The 25,459-nt window shown below is 58.0% G+C and overlaps 2 protein-coding genes across 6 annotated transcripts in view; one reads left to right on the forward strand and one right to left on the reverse strand.

Annotated features, from left to right (window-relative positions):
• Positions 1–3,679: 3,679 nt before the first annotated feature.
• LOC129208727 (steroidogenic acute regulatory protein, mitochondrial-like) lies at positions 3,680–7,374 on the forward strand. The gene is made up of 7 exons (XM_054831964.1): positions 3,680–3,743; positions 4,019–4,141; positions 4,946–5,091; positions 5,614–5,772; positions 6,570–6,754; positions 7,003–7,096; positions 7,237–7,374. Exons 1-7 carry the CDS (start codon positions 3,680–3,682, stop codon positions 7,372–7,374), a joined length of 909 nt encoding a protein of 302 aa, XP_054687939.1.
• A 3,279-nt stretch (positions 7,375–10,653) lies between these two features.
• The window catches only part of ADAMTS14 (ADAM metallopeptidase with thrombospondin type 1 motif 14), a 34,263-nt gene continuing 19,457 nt past the window's right edge, over positions 10,654–25,459 (reverse strand). For 3 of the 5 annotated variants that reach the window (XM_054832719.1, XM_054832715.1, XM_054832714.1), the window contains 16 exons: positions 20,929–21,034; positions 20,599–20,742; positions 19,765–19,897; positions 19,545–19,658; positions 18,055–18,203; positions 17,688–17,863; positions 16,973–17,106; positions 16,653–16,776; positions 16,433–16,516; positions 16,113–16,276; positions 15,204–15,420; positions 13,377–13,509; positions 13,027–13,234; positions 12,532–12,658; positions 12,185–12,295; positions 10,654–11,516 (listed from right to left, as the gene is read on the reverse strand). In XM_054832719.1, the coding sequence (XP_054688694.1) occupies positions 11,146–11,516; positions 12,185–12,295; positions 12,532–12,658; positions 13,027–13,234; positions 13,377–13,509; positions 15,204–15,420; positions 16,113–16,276; positions 16,433–16,516; positions 16,653–16,776; positions 16,973–17,106; positions 17,688–17,863; positions 18,055–18,203; positions 19,545–19,658; positions 19,765–19,897; positions 20,599–20,742; positions 20,929–21,034 (2,495 nt within the window). In that variant the 3' untranslated portion in view covers positions 10,654–11,145. The remainder of the gene's footprint in view (positions 11,517–12,184; positions 12,296–12,531; positions 12,659–13,026; positions 13,235–13,376; positions 13,510–15,203; positions 15,421–16,112; positions 16,277–16,432; positions 16,517–16,652; positions 16,777–16,972; positions 17,107–17,687; positions 17,864–18,054; positions 18,204–19,544; positions 19,659–19,764; positions 19,898–20,598; positions 20,743–20,928; positions 21,035–25,459) is intronic. The other 2 variants (XM_054832718.1, XM_054832716.1) reach the window with 1 other exon arrangement.

The following is a 25,459-nucleotide window of genomic DNA, read 5'->3' on the forward strand; positions in this document are numbered from 1 at the left end:
AGGCGGATTTGTCATTCAGCTGAGGTTTGCATTGCACAATGTACATCAGGAATTGCCACCCTTACCTCTTGGGGCGAGGGAGGATAATAAATTCTGGTGGGTGAGCTCTTACAGCGGAGAGCAGATCAGTTTTGCAAAACAAGGGAGGTTTGCTCACTACTTGCAGACGAGGAGACATGAGCGTCTGGAAACCCCCAAAGATTTTAATCCAGGTCTCACTTAAACACTGAGCAAGAGCATTACACCCTAAATTGGCCGAACTTCTAGTCCTGCCAGAGGGGCCAGGCGCTGGAGCTGGGACTGGAGCTGGAAACGTGCCTCCAGCCCCCTCGAAAATGGTGAGGACATTTCGATAGGGATTTTACCAGTTTGCATTGCTGATGGATGTATGGATCTCACTGCTGAGACAGCGAAACCTAAAAGTTTCCCAGGGCCCTTTTTTTTTTCCCCACCCCCCCAGTTCTGGTTGGATGCTCAAACAGCAAAAGACAGCGAAGGGACATTTCTGTAAAACCACCCATTTCCAACCCTCCTGGAAGGGACCTTTCAGCCCCAAACCCCCAGCGCTGACTGCATTGCACCCACGGAGCTGGGGCGCAGCACCCTGGGGGACACCAAGCCGCCTCGGTCAAAGGGGGCAGAAGGTGACCTGGCCAGGCCAAGGAAAGGAGAAATGAATAAGAGCATCCTCCAGACCTTGTGACAGGAACAACGAGGGAAGAATTAACTGCTGAAATTCTGCCTTTGCCTCCCAGAGCACCAGGTACAGGCTTTGCACTTGGCAGCGGTGCTTGCTCGGGAGCTGTGGGATGTTCCCCGGGCCAGCATCCCTCCCAGGAGGTCCTACGCTGAGCTGTGCAACTGGAAGTGATGGGTCCCCAAAGGGTCCCTGCATCCAGGAGCAGGGGACAGGGATAACCGGGGAGGGCTGGGGGTGCCAGATCTTATTCCTAACGGAGGTCAGCAACCACCCAGCTCCCAGGGATTTTGCAGGGGTTAGAGGCAGAGCAGCCCAGAACCAGAACGTGGGAGTTGAGCTCCTAGCCACCTCTCCAAAAGTGGCTTTGCACGTGGAGCTGCAGATCAGCAGTGACCTCCAGTGGCTGCGGCCAAACCTGGTGGAGATGCCAGGCCAAAACCGCTCCGCTGTGGCCACAACACCCTGCACCCAGGGGCGTCCCACCACTGGCACCCAGGGGCGTGGGACCTTTGCATCAGCCAGTGACGGAGCAGGGCTGACCCACGGCAGCCCCTCAGCCCTCTGAGCTGGGTTCTTGCGTGGCAACGCCATCCCCTCCTGGCCTCCAGGCTTGCCGTCGCAGGCAATTTTTGATATTTTCCTTTCCCCTGTAAGTCACTCTGTTCCCAGGACATCTCGTACAGCCCTCAGGAGAGCGTACGGACACTGCTCACCGAACGGGGTGATAAAACATTATCTGCCTGTCTATTATAGCGTTCTGCAGAGACAAAACTAACACCAGAAAGCGTGCGCAAAAGCGAGGGGAACGCGTGCGAGAGGATAGACCATCCGCGGGGACCAGCTCTCCCCGGGAGCTAGCGGAGGTGCAGGTTTAAAGCGCTGGGGCAGTTGTCTCAGCATTCACTGCTCTCTTCTTTCTAGGCAGCTTGTAAAAAAAAAAAAAAAAAACCTGTATTTTTTAACTGCTGGGTCCCAGTGACTCCCCAAATCCCATGAAAAAATAAATAAATAAAGCGGTTTGCAACTCACCAGTGTAAATCCCAGCATGGAACAGAGAGCTCTGGCAACAGGAAATCTCTGCTAGTGCTGCAGTTAGGGTACAGCACACCTCCCAAACCCCCGCTGCAAAGCTTGCAAGGCTTTTCCGCAAGCACGGGACACGCACAGAGGCACTTATCTAGGTGCCACCATGTACAGAGTCACCCTGGAGCAGACTGCAAAAGTGAAGCCTCCAAAGAGCAGCAGCAGCAGCAGCTGGCAGTGGGTTGCAGTTATAACCTGCCCAGCAATCAGGAATGGAAGGAGAAAGCTGTGAAGCTGCAACGGGACACAGCTGTGCAAGCCACAGCAGCTGGGCCACGAGGTTATCGCTGCAGGAAAAGCTGGGGGGAAAAGCTCAGGGCTGGGGCTGGGGACTCGGGCAGGGAGATGGGAACCGCCTGAGCCAGGGTTTCCTAGGAAATGTTTTACCCGCTCCATCCCCGCCAACAGCGGGAGTGCTGAAGAGATGCGATGCTTGCTATAGGAAAAAAGATAGCAGCAGCGCAGGAGGTGTTTGGGGAGGCAGCCGGAGCCCCCAGCTCCCACGTGGGACGAGGCCGTGAAGGGTGGCGGGGGGACAAGCCCCTGCTCTGGTCCATCTCCCCGAACGGGCAGGGGTCGCTGCCCTTCTCAGCCGCCCCGACACCGGGCGGGCTGCAAGGGTCACCCCTTCGGTGGGTGGCTGCTCCTGGGACCCAGCGCTGTGAGCCAGAAAGAGCAAATAACCGTATTTAACTCCGTCAGCTTTGGGTGAAAACAGCCATTTCTTACAACTGCTTTTCCTACCTACTCAATTACCCTTCGCCATAATTATTCTGCCATCCACAGGCATCTCTCTTGCTACTCCACTCCTAACAACACGCTTATTAAAGCAACAAGCGATACTGTATAGATCGTCCCCATCGCCGCTGTGACAGCCCCAGGGCTGCCGGGGAACAGGGCTGTACAGGCAGCTGCCTGCACCGCTCGCACGGCAGCCGCGGAAGGACTGTTCCCATCCCAGCAAGAACCCTGCTGGCCACAACCACACCAGATTGCAAGTCTCTCCTACCCCTTTTAAAGCCAAAAAGCTCTCCTGGCCTCCTTGCCCAAATATTTTGGCAGTTGCAGCCTCAGGGACTGAAGGTGAGCCGTAGCGATGCTAAGAGAAACAGAAGCATCCGACCCCTTGGGTACAGAGAGGCAGAAGAATCTTTCCGTGGTAAAAATGAAGTGGGATTTCCAAAGCACTTGAAAAAGCTGGCATTGCAAAGGGCCAGAGGAACACAGCGTGGCTATATTTTAAGGAGTGACCTAGTAGGTTTTGCATTTAACCTTTGAAGAGGGGCCATTGAAAACGCAAGGGGAAGGACCGAATAACTTTGCGCCGAAAGATGTAGCGGTCCCACCATCACCATGAGCAACTGAGGTCTGCAGGGGACGATTAGGAGGGAGTAAAGTAGGCAAGAGGAAAGCAAGGAGTTACGTGAGGAGTGAGCAGCAGCAGCAACTACCACCGTAACTTCTGTGAAGTTTCTGTAGGAAGCAGCACCACTTTCCATGAGCGTGGCTTGAACAGCAGCTTCCACGCTCCCCGAGAGCAAAGCCACGTTGCGCTCCCCTCCCACCCCATCCTCCCCCCAGCTGCCTTTGCCAGCTTGGGTTTGCCACCGCAGTCCTCGATCGAGGGACCATTAAAGTGTCCCGTCTCAGCCATGTCCTGGGGAATTCCTTCGCAGCCGCCTGCCCAGGGCAGGAGGAAAGGCAGGGACCGTTCATTCGGAGCGAAGCGGTGCCTTTCCCTCCAGCCCCTCCTCTCGCTTGCCTTGTCCTTGAGTACTCCTTATTCCCAGCTGCTATCTGGCAGCGGGGTCCTATCATCAGGTGCCGTCCTTCGGGCCGGCTATAAAGGCGCTCGGGGATGCAGCGTGCTCCCAGAGGCAGCCCCGCTCCTGCGTCATGCTGCGGGCCACCGTCAAGCTGTGCTGCGGCATCGCCCACGACCACCTCCGCCGCCTGCCCGGTAAGCACCGCTCGCCTCCTCTGCGACCTCCGGAAAAAAAACAGGCAGAAACGAGGATGCTAAAGGAGATGCTAAGTCTGCATCTGCTGGGTGTCTCCTTGGGAAGCGCTCCCTTGGAAATGTCACATCTATGCATCTATTTTCCTCCCGCGTTGCATCACGCGTAGGGTAGTCTCGGTCTCAGCTGCAAATGAACTTCCAGCAGAGATTCGGGGCACCGCGGCATCTTCCTCCCACGCTCCGTGCTCACCAAAGCCCACGCGTCTCTCCCCTAGGCTTGAAGATAACGGCCGTTGCAGCAATACAGAAGGACGTGAGAGGGCTGGTGGTAAGAGGATCCCGTCGCCTGCCTTCCAAAATTCCCCATTATATTCAGAGGCTGATGGGGAAGGAGACAGGTAAGCTCAGCCCGGGCGCCTGGGTACCGCATTTTCTAGCCCCGCTCACAACCCCCTTGCAACAAGGGATCGGGACACACACACACACACGTATTAAAATGCACCCCTCTCCGGGAGATTTGACCCTTATTTGGAGGGACAGAGTTAATTATCTTCTCACCACTGGGCTGCTCTCCAACTCTCCGGCAGCTTAAAAGCATCCCCCGTACTGACAGCGCACTGGGGAGACGCGGAGGTTCTGGGAAGGTAAATTGCATTCGCTCACCGTACCGGCAGCCAACGCTTTCGGCAGAGGTTACAGGCCCTTAGCAGTCTTTTGTTGCGTGCCTGCTGCGTCTCTAGTTTCCACCGCTTACCTAAAGACTCAGAAATCGGCAAACTCATCCGTTCGTTTGAAGCATGGCTCGCTCCAAGGGCTGCCTGTGCAATGTTAATAACACCCAAGCAACGTGCGATTTGTCCCGCAGCGTTCCCGGGCGTTGATTTGGAAAGCAATTTGAAAAAGCTTTCCAAGCAGTCGGCACAGAGGCAGCGAACCAGGGATGCTCCTGACAGCGAGGTTTTCTGCACCAGGCCATCCCCCAACCCATCGGGGACCAGTTGCACAGTCAGAGCCGAACCTCGGGGTCAGCAAACCCCTCTGCCCCAGCTCCCGCAGCCACGTGCGCGGGCAAAACCAGGGTGGGGTTTGATTTTATTTTATTTTATTTTATTTTATTTTATTTTATTTTATTTTATTTTATTTTATTTTATTTTATTTTATTTTATTTTATTTTTTCACATCGCTCTGCCTTGCTCCTGCAGCCGCCTGCCCCGAGCTTGCTGGAGACGTCAACCCTGGCTGGTTCTCCAGCGTGGACCGCTCCTACATCGCCCAGGGAGAAACAGCCCTGCAGCGAGCGCTGAGCATCCTGCAGCAACCCACCAGCTGGCAGGCGGAAACGACGCTGGTAAAACCCGGCCGCGTTTTGCCTTTGCTGCTTTACGCCGGGAAAAGCTCTCGGGAAGGGAAATGAGCCTGGGGAGGGGAGATTCGCTTCTCTTATTCCTCCCGCTTGAAGGGGAGCTGCTGGCGCAGGAAGACGCGCCGCGGAAAAGCGGGCACGGCAAAGAGGGTTTCCGAGCAAGCCTTCGTTAGGCGCGTTTGCGAGCAACTCTGCAAAGTAAATAGCAGGAAAAAAGGGTTGGAAGGGGAAACTCAGATAATTGTGTGCGCGGGGAAAGCCAGGAGCATTTCTGCAGAAAAAAACCCCAGCAGATTGCGACTTGGTTGTTATTTACGGTGTTTGTTCATTAAGCTGTTTGCTGAATTGTTTAATTTAGCCAGAAAGGAGCTTAAAATTAAAAAAAAAAAAAAAATAACAATCGCAGCGACATGACTTAGATATAGTAGCTTTCAACTGTAAACCAAACGGTGATCATAGAGAGGACCGGAGGCATTCGGGGTTGACGCAGCCTCTCTGCTCTCCCAGGACACCGGGGCCACCGTGTCCAGCGCCGCCCTCCCCGGGCTGGGCAAGGTGTTTCGGGTCGAGGTGGTCCTGGCGGTGCCGGTGGCACGGCTGCACCGGGAGCTGTTCGAGAGGATCGAGCAAATGCCCCAGTGGAACCCGACCCTCAGCCGGGTGAAGGTAAGGCGGGGATGGATGCCACCGCGGGCAGACGGGCCGAGGCTTTGCATCGCTGGGGTTGCTAGCATCCGAAAAAAAAAATCGTATTTATCGAGGCTTTCGCGATCGCTGAAGGATTAAAGCTAATTCTGGGCTGCTGCAAGAGCGGGATATCACGCCGGGGAGACAAGATGTGCTTTACCGGCACGGCATTGAGCAGCGCGGCGTTTCCAGGCTCTTTTCCGCACGGTGCCTGTTCACGGAGGTTTTTCTGCGCCGGGGGACTCTGACGTTGCTCAGACTTTAATGTCAGGCGAGAAAACGTTCAGGGGAATCGGACAGCTCAAAAAAAAAAAAAAAAAAAAAGAGGCAAAACCAAATATATCACGCTGCGGGGGCACCCCCGGGAAGCTTATGGGTTGTCTTGGCTTCTTTTGAGTATTTGCCTTATTTCTCAGCTCCCAAATCACAGCATATCCCTAAGAAAGGAAAAAAAAAAAACAAAAAAGCCTCCCCTAGCTCACCTGGGCTGGCTCCGACGCTTCCCTGCCCCTTCGGAAAAAGAAATAGCGTAGACTCCCATCCCCGATTAAAAAAAAAGGCTGCAAAAATCACCCGCTTTCCCCCTTTAATAGCCTGCAGGGCATTGGGATTTAATTACCCCCAGGTGCCAGCCCCGAGCCCCCACCTTGCTGCTGCTTCTGCTCACGCTGCTGTCCCCGAGGTGGCTTAGTGTCCCCCGGGCAGGGGCGGCGGGGATGTCCCCGGAGGGGCACCCACGGGGACCTTAATCTCCGGGGCGCTCCTCGCTCTGGTAGGTGCTGCAGCGCGTCGGGACGGACACGCTGGTGACGCACGAAGTCACGGCTCCCAGCCCGGGCAACCTGGTGGGCCAGCGGGATTTTGTCAGCGTGCGGCACCGCGGGAGGAAGGAGACGGCCGTCTACCTGGTGGGCACTGCCACCCACCTCGAGCCGCTGCCCTCGCAGGAAGGGTGCATCAGGTACAGCCCCCACACACACCCCCCCCCAAAAAAAAGTGACTGTCAGGGGGTACCGTGTCCCTGCGGGGAGGGCGGGGGGGAACCACCGCTGCGGCCATAAATATTTGCAACGGGCATGGCAAGGGAGGCGCGCCCAGAGCTACCTCCCTCTTGCTTTTGCTCGGGGATCTCCTTACCCCCATTTTTATCGCCCCCCCCGCCCCGCTGTCAGGGCGGACCCTAACTGCCCGCTCCCTCACCCACCGCAGGGCCGAGTCCCGGCTGAGCTGCATTGTCCTGCAGCCGCTGGCGGGGGACCCCGGCCGTACCCGCTTCACCTGGCTCCTCAGCATGGACCTGAAGGCAAGTGCCGCCGCGCTGCTTGGCGTGGGACAGCGAGGGGTACGCGCCCCGGCGTGCAAACGCACCTTCCTCCCCGGGATGGGCGCCCCAACTCTCTTTGACCCAGCGGGACCAAATTCGGGGTGTTTTCTCTCCCAAAGGGCTGGATCCCCGCGTCCGTCATTAACCGCGTCCTGCCGCAGTCCCAAGCGGACTTCATCCAGCACCTCCGCCGGCACCTCTCCACCCCCAAACCGCGGGACGACGGGCTCTGCCCCGGCACCCAGGACACGACCTGAGCCGGAGACCTGCCCCTGCAGCCCAGGAGCCGCGGCCGCCAGCAACGGGGTGAGGCGGTGCACCCACCGAGCATCCCCCAGTGCAGAGGACACCCTTCACCCGGCACCGCGCTCCTGCTCCGGGGACGCACCAGCGCCAAGCCTTGCATCAGGGCTTGCCCAAAATCCTTCGCCCGAACCTCGCTGCTCCTGTCCGGCGCCGCTCCTCCCCGCCGCGCGCAGGGGAAGGGGGTGGCTGCCGAGACGCACCCCGACGTCGGGCATCGCCGCTCACGGTGCCGCGTGTTCCGCGGATTCAGCCCTGCCCCGGGTTTGTCGCTCTTCGTTTCGTTACCTGACCACGGTGTCGGTGCGAGCTCAGGGGCTCCCTTTGGCCTGAACCGTTACTTTGGAAAGGCTAAGCTATATATTTATGTGTGTGTATATAAATGTATATATACGTATATAGAGATAGGTTTTTCTCCTGCGATGGCAACGGCAGCAGGCACAGCCAGAGCAGGTGTCTGGCACCGACGCCACGTCCCAGGAGTCAGAAACGTGCCTTCCGCCCTCGCTTCAACTCACCTAAGGTATCGCAACGCAGAAGGGGAGGAGGCAAACGAGAAAGCAAGCTAACGAAGGTGAGCAGCAGTGAAACTCTGGCAGGGTTGGACTCAACCCCGTAACGCAGCATCGTGCCCTCCGAGACCGGGCACCCGGGGCGGGGGGTCTTGTCGCCGTAGACCTGCAGCAGGATAAACCCCACGGTGGGTTTTGTCCAAGGAGGATCCCCGGGAGCTCAGCAGTCCAGTGACGCCGCCGTTCTGCACGCGGGCAATAGATACCTCGTGCCATAAAGCTGCCGCAAGCCGCAGCTATACACGAGCCTTGCAAGAGCGAAGCTCAGCAACTGGGGGAATGAAGAAATGTTATTACAGCCACGGCAGGGTGCTTTCAATTTATACATCCGTGGGTTTTGCCGGGTTCTTTGTCTCATTTAAGGGGAGGGGGGGGGGGAAAAAAAAATCAGTTCAAAACAGGTATGTGAAGCTGGCTGATAAAGAGGAACGGCTGGGTTGAAATAAAATAAAGAGGCGGGGGCTGGCTGCGTGAAATCCATTTCAACAACCACACAAAGGTCACACTCCTGTTTCCCCCCTCACACACACCCGCTCCCTCAAATAAAGCAACAGGCAGAGATTTGGATGTGGATTTTTTTTTTTTTTTTACATTATGTTAGAGTTCCAGGAAAAAAAAAGAAAAAAAAAAAAAAGAAAAAAAGGAGAACCCAACAAAATTAATAAATATTAAAAGTTAAAAAGCTCTGAATCTCATATGTACAAAACTTTATACATCATCATAACACTGGACGAGGTTACATCACAGGAATGACTTGGTGCGGCCACCTGGCCCGGGAGGATGCGGGGGACCGGGCGCACCCTCACCTCCCAGGGGCAGGACCAAACCCCTGCTGGGACCCGGCGCCTCGCATCGCCACGTCCCCACGCCGCAGCTTTCCACGCACCGCGGCGTCTGCGCGGCGAGAAGCAACCCAACCTCAGCCTGCCCGAGGCTGGAATAAATACCCAGCAGCGCTGGGTCCCGGCCCCTCAGCATCACCACCCCAAGAGCATCTGCGTGCAGCAGGGGGGTGCCTTTATCGCACCCCGCTTTAAATAATCTCGCCCGCCGCTCTCGGCTAGAGGCGAGGGTTAGCACCCGTGGCACAGCAGCCCCCTTGCCCCAATGCTCATCCCCCCCGCCCCACCTCACCCCGGGGACCCTGACAGCGGGGTGCGAAGGGGTTCGGCCAGTCCTGAGACACAGCTCTCCTCCGAGGTATCGCAAGGAACCGCTGCAAATATTCCTCACGCAATAAAGCCCTGACGCCCAGGACAGCGCTGCGGGGAGGGGCGCAAATGAGAATTTGGGAGGAAGGAGTGAGCGTGCATGCACGCACGCACATATTCTGCACCCTGGAGACATTACAGCCTTTTTTTTTTTTTTTTTTTTTGGGGGGGGGTGGGTGGGGAGAGGTTTTGTTTTAATTCAATGCCTCCAAGGCTCCGGGGCAGGGGGCTGACCACAGGAGAAAAGCCTTGCTTTGGGCAGGGAAAGGCAAAGCAAGCTCAGCCCTGCCCCGAGCCAGCCCAGGGCTGTCCCAGCAGCAGGAGAGCGCTGTGGCACCGGTGCCAGCCCTCCTTGAAGATGCTCCTTGAGGTGTAAACGAAGCGTTCTCTTTGGCACAAGAAAGAAATAAAGGCTGGCACTCTCGCGGAGGGCGGTGGCGTCAGCAGTCCGAGGGATGAACCCCAGCCTGGTAGACCCCCAGCACCTCGTCGATCCCGTGGGTACCAAGGCTCATCCAGACTCGACTCGGAGGGGATCCGGGGGCAGGATCCCGAGAGATCCCGCTCTGTGCCGCCAAGCCGGTCTATCAGGTAAGCCGAGCCTTGCCGTCCTTGGACTCCACCTCTCTGGCCCCAAAACCTCCCCCCGGGAGCCCACCTTGCCCCTGCCACCGCGCCTGGAGCTGCCGGATGCCCGGAGCTGCCGGATGCCCTCAGCCGGGAGGCTGCGCACCCCGAGGCACCGAAACCACGGCAGCCCCCTCGGGGACACGCCAGGGGGGACACGGCAGGCTGCCCGACCCCGCTCCGGGGAGGTTTTGAGGACGGTAACTCCCCCAGGCAGACCCTGTGCCCGCGGCTGGCCCCGCACCAAGCAAGCCGCATGCAGCCCTGGGCTCCTAAAGTGCTGTGCATGTGTTTAGTACGCGGCACAATATTTTTTTAACGGCGTTCATCACCTCCCTTTGAGCCCCTCCCAAGCGACAAAAAGGACGCGGATGACTCTTCCTCTCTTTTCTTTGTAACCGCCCCTAAAATCCACGCCCGGCTTCCCAGTCGCCCCCGTTTCGATGCCCCCCAGACCCTGGGTACAGGGGTGCCGGGATCAGGCTGGCACTCCGGGGGAGGCTGGGCATCCCGCTCAGCTCAAGGCTGCCCAAGGGCAGCATTGGCTAAAAAGTCACCGCTGGGTGACAGACATTTTTTTTTAAACTTATTTTTTTGGTCTTTGACCTTCTTATTGCTCGTGTTAGAGTTGCTGGGACCATCTCCTGCCCATCCCACAGTGCAGGACAGGACCTGCTCTATGGTTTTCACACTATTTCCCCCCGGACACATTTCCCAAACTCTCTACCCCAACAGGGACAGCCCAGGGCAGCAAGTTTGGGCTTTTTCTGACATCCCCCCCCCCCGCCCCCCAGCTCTCTTTACCACCTCCTTCTGGTTGCCTGGCCCCCAGCTTCCCAGCATCCTCCCATCGCTACCTCCGAGCGCCGGGGGCTGAACCGCCGAGCCGGGATTCTCTTCTCCAGCACATCTTGTGCTGCTGCTGCTGCTTGGGGCAGGGGGAAGGAAAAAGCAACATTAAAGCCTCCCCCCCCGGCTCCAAATCCTTTTAGCACCTTGGAAGGAAGCGGCCCGTCTACCCGCAGCCAAGCCGCTGTTGCTCTTTTTGCTACTTTTCACCCTTTTTTCCGTGGCGCTGCCGAAAAAAAAAAAACAAAAAAAACCCATACCACATTGGGAGGGTGGGGGGGATCATGAGAAAAAAGTGGTTTTCCTGGGAATTTCTGGGTGAGAGGGGTCATTTCCAAACCAGGCAGCATCACCCGTGAAAACCATCGCTGGAAGTAAGGGGGGAGGAAGAGGAAAAGAGGGCGAGGAGGAGAGGGAGGGAGGCGAAAGGCTTCCCCAGCCCCGCGGCAATGTGGTCCGGAGGGGGTTACCTGCCTGCCTGTCCCTTGCTTGGCTCGCTGGGGGCTGGCAGCCCCCCGGGGAAAGCACCGCTGCCGGGCATCCCTCCTCCGGGCATCATCCCTCCTCCGGGCATCATCCCTCCTCCGGCGGCTGTCGCAGCCCGAGGCACCGGGGTGGGCTCCCCACCGGGTCCCCCCCAGGCAGCAGGGGTAGCGGGGTTGGGAGTGGCGGTTCCCGCGGGAGCGCCGGGGTCGGTGACGGGGGGCGAGCCAGTGGCGGAGGAGGCTTTCTTGCCGCAGGATTCGCAGCAGAGCTTGTTGTAGCCGGGGATGGAGCAGTAACGGGCCAGGACCTCCATCTGGCAAAAGATGGACTTGTCCCCGAGGCAAGGCTCCCCTGGAGAGGGACAGAGCGGCGTCAGCCAGCGCGGAAGAGGAAGGCGGCGTTAGGCTCCCGCCCCCGCACCTTTCCGATGGTCCCAAAAGCAACGAGGTGCCCCCCCCAAACCCCCTGCTGCTCGTACGGGAAGCAGGGTGAGGGACTTGGAAAACAAAACCAAAGCACTCAAGGTTTCTGTGCACAAGAGAAAAAAAAAAAAAACCACAAAAAAAAACAGAGAGCAAGGGATGCTCCAAACCAGCATCTTAAATCTGATCGTGACGCATCTCGCCCCAGCTCCACAGTGCTCTAAGCAACCCCTTCCCTGGGGCAAGGGGCAAAAGCCAGAAGCCATCTGCCTGCTTGGGTAAACACAGGAGGCTGACAAAAGTTCAAGGTAGAAAGGAAACGGCATAAAATCCAGGAGGCGAAGGGAGCGCGACGCGGTGCCCAGCCGAAGGCAGCGGAAACTGCGAGATCCCAGACTCCACGAGATGGCAACCGAGCAGCACGCTTCGCGAGCAGAGGCGGCAGGGATGCAGCAGCGGAGAGTAAAACTCCCCGAAATCCCTGTTGGATGCACGTCCTCCCTTCCCGGCTGCCTGCGGATCCCACCGGGAGCTGCGGAAGCCCCTCGGGAGGGTTATCGCGGGAAGCATCGCCCTTACCCGAGCAGGGACACTTACTGGGGGAGATCTTGCTAACCGGGTTTTTGGAGCCATCCTGGGGCGCTTGCTGCCCTTTGGGCGTGCCGTGGTCACCGGCGTCGGTGCTGGCGGTGATGCCGGAGAGGTTCCCTGTGGAGAGAGCGCCGCGATGCCCAGCCGCCACGGGAGGGTGGGGGCACTCGAAATCCCTTAGGAAAGTGTTTTGGTGGGGGATTTTCTTTTGTTTTAAGGGGTCTCCTTAAAAATGAGGTCCCTTGGGGAGCACCCGCTTGGCCCAGCACTTAAACCACCCAAAAATCCCCAAGATGGACTCCAGGGTGCCCATCTCCCCCCTGAGTGCTTCCTCCTCCTCCTCCTCCTCTCACCCGGGCAGAGGGCCACGTGGCAGCCCTGGACGGCCTCCGGTTTGTCACCCTCGCAGCGCCCGCCGCTCTCGCCGCCTTTGCAAACCACCTGCCGCTGCTGGACGCCTTCCCCGCAGCTCGCCGAGCACTGCGCCCGGGCAGACGCACAGACAGACAGACAGACAAGTCAGTCAGTGATGGGGGGCACCCCCCAACAGCCACCCCGGAGGGGTACGTGCGAGTAGGACGACTCCTCGGGTGGGTATTGCTTTCTAAGGAGGGCTTTCCCTCCCCGTCTCCAACAACCCCCCCTCCCCGCCGGGGTGCAGAGGGATGCTATCCCCCGCCTAATTTCGAGTTTCCCCACAAACACCGCTGACTATTGGTACCGTTAGCTCCCTCCCTGTGAGCCCAGCCTGCTCTGTAAGCACCCACCCTTCACACCCAGCCCCTACACCCCTCCTCCCCCGACCTTGGGGTGCAGCCGGGGGGCTTCCCCCCTCCCCCCCAGCTCACCTCCGACCAGGCGCCCGTCCTCCACTGTGCGGGGCACGGCAGGCGGCTGCATGGCCGTCGCGTCTCGGGCCGCTGCCCGGGGCAGTACTTGGCGTGCAGGGTGCGGTTGGTGCCGTCCTGCAGCCGCTGCACGCACTGCACCGCCCGCGCCTGCACCCCCAGCTTGCCGCAGGACTTGCTGCAGGCGCCCCACTCCTCGGCCACCCAGCTGCCACGGGAGGGGAAATAGCGGACACGGCGAAGGCGTTAGAAGCGATGCCCGCGCTGGGAAGCGGCTGGCGCACCCCAAACGCAGCCCCAAATACCACCCCCCCCCACCATGGAGGTACGGCCGGCCGGGGAGGACTTACGCTGGCTGGGAGCACTCCTGGAGGTTACAACGCCGCCGGATCGGCTTCGGCTTCTTGCTGTTGTCGCAGAAGTTTCTATGCACCATCCGGTTGTCGCTTTTCCGCCGGCAGCCATATTTGGTGTACTGGATGCCTGGGGTAGCAGAGCACGGGTGGTGAGGCACAACGGGTGCGGGGGTCCCGCCGGCTCCGGTCCCTCTCCTGCATCCCCGCCTGGTCCCTCTCCTGCATCCCTTTCCTGCATCCCTGCCTGGTCCCTCTCCTGCATCCCTCTCCCACATCCCCGCCTGGTCCCTCTCCTGCATCCCTCTCCCGCATCCCCGCCTGGTCCCTCTCCTGCATCCCTCTCCCGCATCCCCGCCTGGTCCCTCTCCTGCATCCCTCTCCCGCATCCCCGCCTGGTCCCTCTCCCGCATCCCTGCCTGGTCCCTCTCCCGCATCCCCGCCTGGTCCCTCTCCTGCATCCCTCTCCTGCATCCCCGCCTGGTCCCTCTCCTGCATCCCTTTCCTGCATCCCTGCCTGGTCCCTCTCCTGCATCCCTCTCCCACATCCCCGCCTGGTCCCTCTCCTGCATCCCTCTCCTGCATCCCCGCCTGGTCCCTCTCCTGCATCCCTGCCTGGTCCCTCTCCCGCATCCCTGCCTGGTCCCTCTCCCGCATCCCCGCCTGGTCCCTCTCCTGCATCCCTCTCCTGCATCCCCGCCTGGTCCCTCTCCCGCATCCCCGCCTGGTCCCTCTCCCGCATCCCGGTGGGGACGCACGCCCTCAGATGCCACCCGAGCAGTGCTTCACCCGGGCTTGCAGAGAATGCTCGTGTGGGTGCTGGACCCCCCCCCCCCAGCCTCCTGGGGTCACCCAGGCTGCCACGGGGTGCACACACGGAGAGGGGCAAAGCAGACTCAGCCTTCCCCCCCCTCCCTCAAGCCGCTCTCCCAAAAACCCAGGTCAAGACATCAGTTTGCTGGTGGAGACGCAGCCACGAGCACTTTGCGAGCTACAGATTTGGCTTTATTTCTCCAGATGGAGGGGAAAAAAAAAAAAAAAAACCCAGCACATCGCAAGCCCGGCCAAAGCACAGCTATAACGTGCCAGATGAGCTGCGCTTGCTTGGGAGCAGACCAGACCGCGGCTAAGCCAGCCTTAACCGTGAGCTGCCTGCAGCCCTGCCAGGAGCCCTGCTGCGGCAAGGTCCGGGGAGCCAGCGAGGGCTCGCTTTCCAGCTCTGCAAGTCCCAAAATCTTCTAGCCACGAGCTGCACGGCACAAAGTGAGAGCACCTTCTCCATCATTTGAGGGTCAGGTAGGGTAGAAGTGACCTCTGGAGGTCTCTGGTCCAACATCTGCTTCCTCCCAGAGGGAAAAATCCAGCAAGGACTCTGCCAGGAGCTCGCGTGTGCTACCTGCCCTGCAGCACGGCACTGGTGTGTCCAAACCTATTTCCATGCAAGCTTTAGGAGGAGTCATCTGCAAAATCGCTACCGGTTGGCTCAAATCGGGTTAAAAACAGCCAACGAATTAAAAACTCATAGAAAGTACGTGGACAGACAGCCAGAGGCATGCACGCATGATCACGTAAGCCTGTTTTCATGAGAAATCTGGCTAAAATGCTCCCCTAACCGGCTCTGCGATAATGGCTTTTAACACTCATGTTCCCGCGCTGTAGATCTCCCAAATCACAGAGATGCAAAGAACACGGGTATGGGTGTGGAGAAGAACGCCAGGCTTCCAAGCAGCCTATGTCTGACCTTGGGGAGAAACGCTTTAAAACAGCATCTGCGCGTTTCCAAGCCAGAAATACCCCAAAGGGCTCCCGCGCTCCCTAACGTACCCGAGCAACCTCCCAAGCACGCGCTGTAGGTCGCTACGAAGGGCAAGCTACCTCCTCCGCACGCCTTGGAGCACTGAGACCAGCTCTTGAGGGCCCACTCGTAGGAATCCATCTCCTCAAGCAGGACATTGTTGTTTCCGATCATGGGCAGCAGGTCTTCGTGGATGATGTACCGGTACATCAGGCTGCTCCTCGTCTCCTCCTCCTGAGGGATGACCTGTGGGCAGAGGGAGGACAATCGGAGAGGGGGAAGGTGAAGGAAGAGCGATGCCATGGGAGAAGGAAGGGAAGAGGAGGCCATCAAAGGAAAAAAAAAAAAGCGAGCAATGACCACAAGGTAGAGTACACGCCAGAGTAGGAGAAACAAACCCCGTTACCACCTCCAACGTAATTAGGTGGGCTCTGAACACAGAGTCTACCCTTCAGGAACGGACCTCTCCAGTTGCGGAGAAAATTGCTGCCCAAACTTCCCAACTCCAGCCGTGCGTAGCGTGCCCCTGGCCTCTCCTCCGACCTGCAGGACCACAGCCTACGCCCAAAGCCAGCGCCGGCCACAGGGATGGACGGGAGTGCAGAACTGCCCGTCCCTGGCTGCCCAGGAACCCAATCCCTAACTCCCCCAAATACCAGTATAACTAAAAGGAGACGTGGAGTCATCAGCAACTGCTGCACAGAGCAAAATACAGGCGGACTCAAAGGCGAGCGCCCAAGCAACGCGTCCCTATGCCATTCTTGCACGCAGCCCATCGCCCCTGGCTCTTGGCTGGTTTTAAAGACACGCCCTACAACCTTTCTCCACCAAAGTCCTTCCATCACCTCCAACATCCCATCTCAGACCACCTTCCCTCTCCATAGCGCTGGGTGACGGTCACCCCCAACACCCCCACGGGACGCATCAACCAGGCTTACCAAAACGCTGATGGCCTCGTGCAGAGGACCACTGGTTTTCAGGCTCTCCTTGCCACGTTCGACGGTGTATTCCCACTCCAAGCCCATCTCAATGAACATTTGGCTTTTGGCTTCTTTGCCCTTGGCGTTAAGGATGAAGTTACCCGTGGCTTGATTCTTGACAGCTGGAGGAGAAAGGAGATGTTTCAATGTCATTTCCTCGGGTCACTGCCTTTGGAGGACTGGAATGACCCAGGTAAGACCTTTTGGGTGGGAATTGTCAGCATAGGGTCAAGAAAGAGGTAGAGGGTGAAGGGAGAGGTGAACTACAGCGTGCTCACCGATGCTGTGGGATGCTGGCTCCATCTCTTCTATCTGAAGGTGTCTCGCCCCAGCCGGAATCTCAAACATCTTCAAAACACCCGCTGAAAGGGAGGGAGGAAGGATGGAGGGAAGAGGAAGAGCAGGTTTGCCCCACCCAGACGCGCACCCGCTTGCACCCACGTGTGAATCCAGCTGACCCCGACCGAATTCGCTCCCAAACCCGCCCAGCCCGCTCACCCGGCTGCTTGGGGGTCTTGGCCAGCGTGCCCTTCACCGTCCGGCAGTGGGAGTTGTCCCCCCCGCAGACCCCGCACTTGTCATCCTGCTTCAGGGAGCCGACCTCCTTGTCACAGCCGACGTGCTGTCACCCGCGGGGAAGAAAAGACGAGCACGGGGTTACCTCCCTGCAGCCCACCCCAGCGCTCTGCCGTCCCCACAGCCCGTCCCCGGGCTAAAACCACGCGTCCCCAAGGGGTAGCGGGTCAAGGGGACGCACGAGCTCTCTCCTGGACAGGCAAAGGACAGGGACGGTGCCGCAGCAGCCATCAGCTCCTCACCACGCACTCGCCCCGGACGCAGATGCTGTAGGGGTCTCGGTAGCTGCAGCGGGTACCGTCGTGAACCACCTGGTTCATGAACACCACATCCCCCGTTCCCTCGGACTGGCAGATCAGCTCACACTTCTGAGCATCTGCGGCAAAATGAAAAAAATAAAGGGGGGGGGGGGAAAAAAAAGGGTTTTCAGAAATACATTAGGTGATTGAAAATAGAAACCCGTCTCAGCTTGCACCCGTGAGCACAGCCAGATTTCCAAAGCCCAGCCTTATTTTTACCGCGTCCGCTTGCTGCTCAAGAGCCTGCGCTTTTGCCCGGCACACTCTGAAAAGTCAGAGGAGACAACCGGACGGGACACGCTACGTGACACGGCAACGCAAGACGCTCGGCTGCGCGCACGAGGAACACCGAGCCAGGCAGGCGGACCTGGCTCCCGTCCCACTGCGGCTCCGGGAGCGACCAGGCGGCGCGGCCACCCCACCGTCTCCAAGGAAAACAAATCCTCTGCGTGCCAAAGCACGCAGAGAGCGGAGAGAAAACTTTAAAAGTAGCGCAGATGGATTTATTTCCGGCTACCGTTCGAAGGGGCTCTCCTCTTACTAGCGCAGTAGGTGCAGGGAGAGGTTTCATCCCATGGTGATGGCCACCAGCGTGGCTTCCTCTAGGAGGGAAGACAATTTGGGTGCTGCTCCTTTGCTAGGACGTGCCAGCACTCACCATCGTGATGCTCGTAGGGAAGCCAGGCGTGCTTGCTGTTCTGGTGGGTGTAGTAGGAGTTGCGCTTGGAGCACTGCTGGGCACGGAAATCCTGGTAGGGCCCCGGGCACTCCTCGGCGTTGCACACTTGGTACTCGTAGGTGGCTCCCGGGCAGTGGCGCCCGCCGTACGCCGGGCTGGAAAATAAAGCGAGCAGGTTAAAAGAGCAACGGGGAGGGGACGAGGTTCGAACGCGACGCAGCTCAGCGCCCAAATGCACGGCCCAGGGGCAGATGTCCCCAAGGGGAAGAGCGAGGAACCTCTGGCTCTCGGCCACTTCCCGTTTCGCCCCGGCTAAAAGCAGGGAGGCGGAGGCGGCCAAACGTACGGCGGGTTGTCGCAGCTCCGGCTGCGAGAGCGAACGCCTCCCCCGCAGGTCCTGGAGCAAGAGCCGAACTTGGACCAGGAGCTCCAGCTGCCGTCCTGGCTGTACGGCTGCTCCGACGTCTTCCAGATGCAGTGACCCTTGAAGCACCACTGGAAGGGAGGAGAAAGAGAGGCGAGCTCCGCGCCTGCCTCTTCCAAAGCGCTCGGCGCCAGCAAAGAGAGCCCTCCTACAGAAACGGCTCGCGCTATGCAAAGCGCGGGAGGAAGGCGCTCTTCAGCACGCCCTTCACCAGGACCAGGAGCAGTCCCCGGGCACGCAACAGCAAGGTCTGCCCTCCAGGCTGGGGACGAGCAAGCTGCAACGCATTTCGTGCCCAACCCAGGAGCGCAAGCAGCCCGCGGCGTTGCTCAGAGAGCCCAGCGCAGCTCCGCAGCCGGGACTCGCAGCGGAAAATGCAGCGGAGGAGCAGGGATCAGCAGGGCGGGCTCCCTGCTCCCTGCCTCGGGTCCGGTGAGAAGAGCCCGCAGCCGCATAAACCTGCTCAAACACTCGTGCAAAAAGCTGCTGAAAGCACAAGCCTGGGGTGCGCAAAGATCCCTCTGCAAACCAAATCCCTTGGATTTTCTTTCCCTAACATCAAACTTTTGAGTTCCTGGACTGGTTTTTGTCTCTCTCACCCAGCCCTGGGGATGCCTCCCCATTGGCACAGGGCGGGGGCTGAGCCCAAACTTTGGCAAGGAGTTTGGGTTCTGGATTCTGGTAAACGAAATCCAAGAGCTCAGCACTTCTTCCCGAGCACGCACGCAACGCCTGGCACGAAGCTGCAGTGCAACCCACACGGGCACCCGGACCCGGAGTTTAACTCTGGCCCTGGGGAAAAAGCCAACGGTGCCTTCGGTGGCCACCACGACAGACGCAGGGGAGGTCCCCGAAGCCTGAAGGAAGGACTTCCCAGTCTAGACGTTGCGGTCCCCCTGGAGCCGCGTGTAACGCGTCTGCGCACGTTTCAAAAAGCCTCATTTTTGGAAGCTTTTGGCAAACTGACAACCGAGCGCTCGAGGAAGCGGCATTTGCAGCGAGACTGCTGGGCTTTACGTGGAACTTGATCAAAAGGTGTTGGATACTTTACGCCCGTCTGTTCTCCAGCAAAGAACCACCCAAAAAACTACCCGGGCCAGCAGCTTTTCCAACGTATCCAAGCTTTCGCACTGCGCTAACGAGCGCGCTGAGAGAGCCTAAAGTAAAAGCCTGATGATGTCATGAGGTCGGATGTGCAATGACGCCATCGCTCTTTTGCCAGGCGGCAAAACGGGTCCTCGCTTCTCTGCGGAAGCGGGCAGATGAGAAGAAAACCAAAAAGTCCTCATGTGAGCACAAACCGGGGAAAATAAGGAGTGACGCCAGCTAAAAACCAGGCGCCCACCGCCTGCTGCCCTCGAGGGTGTCCCCGTCCCCTCCTTGCGGGGGGACGGGCAGGACCAGCCCCTCACCTTGCCCGGAGAACACTCGGTCCCATCCAAGGGTGGCCCCTTCTTGGTCTTGCAGAAGTAGGGGTTGTCCGGGTGGCTGCACCACAGCTGCTTGCAGGGGTCGAAGGTACGGAACTGGGGAGCACAGAGGAGCCGGGCTGGGACGGCAGCGGGGAGCACCGGCGGGTTGAGGGGGGGGCGGGAAATACGGGCACGCAACCCGTACGGGCTCCGCACTCACCGCCGTGCACGTTTTGTAGCCCACGCCGAAGTCGAAGCGGCACTGCTCATCCATGGAGTAGTTAATGCCCGGCAGTTCGGGTAACGTGGGCCACTGGTGCTCGAAGGGGTCATCCAGGAGGCAGTCGTAGGAGCTGCGGGGCAGAAGCAAAGCAGCGTCAGAGACAGGATTGCCCTCCTTCCCTCACCTCCGGCCCTCTCTCCAAATTCAGGTATTGAGAAACCTGAATTATCTCGGCGCTGACGTGAGCTACCCACCCCTGAAAAACACGTTTTCAGCACAGAACAACTCCACGGAGTCGCCCAACGAGAAGCATCCCTCCGCGGTCTGCAGCTCCCGCGGCACTAGCGGGTACCACCACCGCATCTGCCTTCCTGCCCCCGGTGCTCGGAACGCTGCTGGCCTGCTTCTACCCCGTTTGATTCCATAGCACACAACGTTGGAGAGCCCAAAGAGGAAACCGCGCTGGAAACGCACGGGTTGCCCAAAGCAAATGGCAAAAATATTTGAAATCTGGATCTGCGCTCCACCGGCAGAGAGGTTCTGCAAATTTTTGTTGCGTTGACATCTCCAGCTTTTATCGGGCTCCGATTTGTCTCCAGCCTCTGCAGCCCAAAACCAGTTCAGACCCACGCAAGGAACCAAAGCCGTTAGTAGAAGAAAAAGGGAAAAATAACCTCCCAAGGACCCCTTTTTACTATTCTGGCCAAAACAAGCAATCCCAACGGAGACCTGTCCACCGCTTGCTTCACGCGGGAGCTGCTGGGTACAAAACCCAGGCGGTCCCGCCGTCGGACGGGAGAACATCCCCCCCCCCGGTTTAAATCAACCTACTGAATGTAGCGGTTGAGCTCCTGCTTGCTGCAGCGGGACCAGTGGTAGCGGTGGAAGGCGGCCTGGACCAGCGGGGCCATGATGCTCCCCATGCTGGTCTCGTCGGCGCAGCGGTTGCCCTGGCCGTCGTGCTCCATGCCTAACCTGGTGGGAAAAGCCGGCGGGAAGTCACGTTCCCGAGGGATTTACGCCATCCCACTCGTGCTGCGGTGGCGAGCGTGCCTGCACCGGCAGAAAGTCCCCTTTTTTTGCCAAGAAAGGGGCACCGCCACACCTGTGTCCCCCCCTACCCCGCTGAAGGGGACAGCCAGCTCTGCCCCCACGACTTACACGTGGCCGGTCTCGTGGGCGACAACGAACGCCGAGGAGAAGCCGTCTTCGTGGTTGAGGGTGCAGCTGCGCAGCGGGTGGCACATCCCCGTCACCGGTGCATAGCCTGGGGCGAGAGCGAAGGGAAGGGGAGAGGAAGAGAGGAGAGAGAAAAAACTTTGAGAGAGGAAGGAGCGATATCAAAAATTTGAAAAAAAAAAACAAAAAAACCCAAACCCAAACCAAAAAAAACCCCCGCAGCCTGGCTTCACTGCAACAGGAGGAAAAACCGAAGAGGAAGGCGCTGAGGAGGAGGAGGAGCTGCTCAGGTCACCTGACGGCAGCCCAAGGACTTGCTCACTGGTACGACCATCCCGGCCGCCGGCACCAAAAGCAGGCTGAGGCGATGCCGAGGCTCGCCAGCATCTCTCCGCCCTCGCGCCAGGCGCTTGGGCCGGCAACAGGGACGCCAAGGGACCCATGGGTGCTCTTCCGCTGTCGGTGACCACCGCCTCCCAGCCCAGAAGCGGCATCCCCCGCATCCTTCTTTATTAAAAAAAAAAAAAAAAAAAAGAAGAAAGGAAGAGAGAGAACGGAAGGCGTGAGGTGTTCCCCCAAAAAGCCCCGCCAAAAATACACCGCAGGCTGCGGGGGACCCCTGCGACGCACCCACACATGCACCCACGCCAGCCCCAGGCAGAGGGGCACCCCCCCGCCAGACAGAGCCGGGGAGGACCATGCACCTCCCAGACCCCAGCCCTCGATCAAGTGCAGTGCAGTGGGGCAGCTGTGGGCAGGGAAGCCTTCCCCCCACCCATTCAGCAACGCATCATCTCGATTTTGGTTTATTTTCCTTTTTTTCTCTCCCATTATTTCTGCCCAATTCAATTCATTCCTTGGCACCTTCTAGAATTTACTTCCCTTTTTTTTTTTTTAATTTTTTTTTTAATTTTTTTTTTTTTAAAGACTGACCCTTTTTGGCATCAAGGGGAAGGATGTTAGTGAAGGAAGGACTTACGGGTCTGAGATGCAAAAGCAGGGCAGGACCATGCCGAATCTCTCTGCCCTGGGGATAGGGATGCTCCAAGAGGAAAGCTCGGTGAAAGCGAGCCAAGGGGTGCTGCTGAGCTGAGGGTGGATGCGCACCCCTACGCCCACCCTCCTGCACGCATCCCGGCCAAAAAACGGGGTCCACAGAGCCACCATTCTCGTGGGGCACTCGCTCCGCACCGAGCCAGCGCCCGGGGACCGACCCGTCGCTAATCGCCCTGGAAGAGGGCGGAGAGGAAGGATGCGATTGCACTCAGCAAAAAATAAAAGGTTTCCTACAGCTCTGCCCTGAAGTCAACAGTAACCGAATTTGTGGCCGCACTGAGCGGGTCGGACGCCTGACGGGACGGGTCGCTGCTGCACCCATTGCTGGGCACCCAGAAATTGCCATCACCCCGGGCAGAGGGCAAACCCCAGGGGGTTTGAGGCGAGCGTTCCCCTCGATATTTCTATTTATCGGCTGAGCGCAGGTTTTCCAGGGTGTTCACCTGCACTGGAACTTCTAAAGGAAACTTCTCTCGTCATAATAATTTAATTTTCCAAAACAAGCGGAGACAGGAACCTTTGAAGGGCTCGCTCACGCGGTATTTTCCTGGGAAGCGACGGATGGATTTTTGCCTGCGCTCCAAGTGAAGGAGAAGTCAAGTGAACCCAAGTTGCCAAGCAAAAATCCCAAGATTAAATAAATACCCGATTCTCGTTACATGCAGAGCGAGTTCGCTTCTGCCCGCAAAGCACCACGTAACCTCAGAGAAACCTCCGCGACGGCACGGACCTTCTCAAAGCAGCTTCAGTAAATACACTTGGGGTTTTATTTACCGGGGGAAGCGTTTGTTTTTCATCTTCCCCACGTCCAAGTGGGCGACGAGACATATTCCAATGAACAAATAAACTAAAACACCTTAAGAAAAGAGAGCGGAGGAATAGACGTGGTCAACGGGCAGTGCGGTCAGAAGGAGAGCAAAAGGTAACAGGTGAAACTAAGAGCTGGAGAGAGAATCAGATAATTGGGTTCAACCATACAGTAATGAGTCAAACCCTGGATAAATCACTTTAAAAGAATTTCCCCCCCCGCCCCAAAACTTTCCACAAGAAAGAGTAGAGATGTGGAAAGTTTTCTGTACAAGGGGAGAGCAAACATGTTTTGTCTAGGATGAAAACGGGACAAATTCCCAACCCAAGAGGCTCTGGATGTCTGGACGGGCAAGGGGACAAAGGAACACGAAAAGGTGGATGCTCAGGAAGGCAGACTTCCCTCGATTCCCGACGCAAAAATTGCATCAGTTTTCCGAAACTGCTCCCGTCCCCATCGAGAGACGTCACGAGCAGGGCTGTTGCCAGCCCCGAGAAGATTGTGTAAACCTCCTTAGGGCTCGGCTTGGACCTGCGGCAGAGAAGAGCTATGCCACAAGACCGCAACGTTTTGCAAGGACCGGCTTAACCAGTGCTGTGGCTAGACCAGACGCCGGCCTGGTTTACTGGTCAAGGGGGGGGTACGAGCTGTGCCTGGTGGGGATGTGGTGATGGAGCATGGCTGGCTTGATGGCAACGTGGGCTAAGAGGACCACACGGGTTAATGAGTCAGATTCCAGCCCCACCTCCATTGCTATTTGGGCACACAACTGGAAGGAGCAATGAGGCATCAAGCTAAGCACGGGCCTGACATTTAGGCTCCATACCCAGTTCCCTGTGACTTAGAGGACTTCATCCTCAAAGGCTTCCTTTCTCCTGGCTTGTTGATTTAGGCCGTAGGGCCTTTGGGGCATGACCACCTCTGCCTTCAGCTCAGCTTCAGGGCACGTACGAGCAGAGCAGAAGCTTCCCAACCAGCACACACGCTAAAGAAGCCAGCAGATATTTGCCATCACCTCAGCAAGCCACTTAGATACCATCAGCGAACATAACGCCATGAGCAAGTAACGGAGGTGCCACAGCCTGGTCCTTCATTGCGCGTAGCCCTGAGCTGAAAAGGGGTGATACGGAGCTAAAAGGACATTGTTTGGAGGAAAAGAGGCAAGAGTAAGCCAAGTATTACTGTTCCAGCAGCCCAACGAGAGGGCAGTTGCTGGTGGGTGAGGAGCGCCCACACTTCGTGCCATGCAACACAGCCAAGCAAGGACATGGCAGCCACAGGGGCTTCTGCAGAAAGCAAACGTCCGTCCCAGAGATGTGTGAAAAGCAGGGAGCCAGATCCGCAGGGAAAAGGGGAAGGGGCTGGAACAAACACCCCTAGAGCAGGGCTACTCCATCGATCTCACCAACATCTTCTGGTGCCAGCTAATTGTCACCGCAAATGGGGTTTCCAGGATGAGAGGAGACTCCAGACCTCCAGGAGCCACCGGTCCAAACGCAGAGCCGGCTTTTTGAGTAGCCCCGGTCTAGAGAGCCAAGGGGATGCAGCCTTTCCCATGGGATTTACCTCCGGCTTTCTCCAGGGAGGGAGGGAGTCAACCAGCGAGAAGGGAGCCTCCGTCACCGCTCTGCCAACCCACCCCACCCCACTTCACAACGCGTGTCCTCCAGGGTGAAAGCCACAGGTCAATCCCACAGCACAGCCATCTCAAGGCTCCTTCCCACCATGGGGGGAGTCCAGCCAGTCTCCCTGCTTTGCCAACATGCCAAAAAAGGTCTTCTCACCAATGCCTTTGGACACAGCCGCTTTGCCAGGAAGGGTCTAGAAAAATGAAACAAAACCTGGTATTTCACCCACGCTGCCGCGTGGTTCCAGATGAAGCACCCAAGGTAGGTCAACAGCTCGATGGGGAGTCTGCTGGCACAACTCAAGCTCTGCTCTTTGATGGCCAACAGCACGTTCAAGAGGGCTTCCGGCTGGATATCTCCTGTGGTTCATCCCCTGCTGCAGGGAGACCCTTTTCAGGGAGGTAATCGAGGCGAGGACAGGACTCCTTCTCCATCTCTCCTTCCTCCCGTGCTCACCAGAAGGACTCGTGCTACAAAGCAGCACGTTCACGGCTTGAAAGACAGTCTCCTGGTGGGAAATTCAGACCTTGCCAGCAGTGTGGGAAGGAGGTGGCAGCAATTTGGAGGCAGAGGGCTCAGGAGAAGTCACTTCTCACGATGCCAGCAGAGCATCTGCATTTCTAATGGAGCCGTGAAACGCCAGAAGTTTTTTCCCTGCAATTTTTTTTTAATTTTTTTGTCTACATCTCTAACTTCTCAAACCACATCAGCACAGCCTCTGCACCTGAAGGGTGGGAGGACTATTGCCATCGCTCCTTCCGACCTCCTCTTGACCCAGGGTTTACTCAATGCTCCCATGTCCCATCCTAAGAGGGCCAAGAAACCAGGTTTAAAAGGTCCTCCAGAGGACAGAAAGGACTGATTGGCCCCATGAAGCTCCCTGTGGTATTCCATCTTTTTTATGTTATTTTTAAACTCTTTAGGGCACTTTGGGACAAGGGGAGGATTGGCGCGTGAAACCAAAGTAAGGGCAGAATGAATAAAAATGATCTTTCATCTGTTTGGGTTGATGCGCTGAATT

The sequence above is a fragment of the Grus americana genome, chromosome 7 (assembly GCF_028858705.1).
Source record: "Grus americana isolate bGruAme1 chromosome 7, bGruAme1.mat, whole genome shotgun sequence".
NCBI lineage: Eukaryota > Metazoa > Chordata > Aves > Gruiformes > Gruidae > Grus > Grus americana.

Coding starts and splice junctions, on each gene's coding strand:
- LOC129208727 (XM_054831964.1), top strand. CDS start 3,680: ATGCTGCGGGCCACCGTCAAGCTGTGCTGCGGCATCGCCCACGACCAC. Junction 3,744..4,018: donor CCACCTCCGCCGCCTGCCCG/GTAAGCACCGCT, acceptor TCTCTCCCCTAG/GCTTGAAGATAACGGCCGTT. Junction 5,092..5,613: donor GGCAGGCGGAAACGACGCTG/GTAAAACCCGGC, acceptor CTGCTCTCCCAG/GACACCGGGGCCACCGTGTC.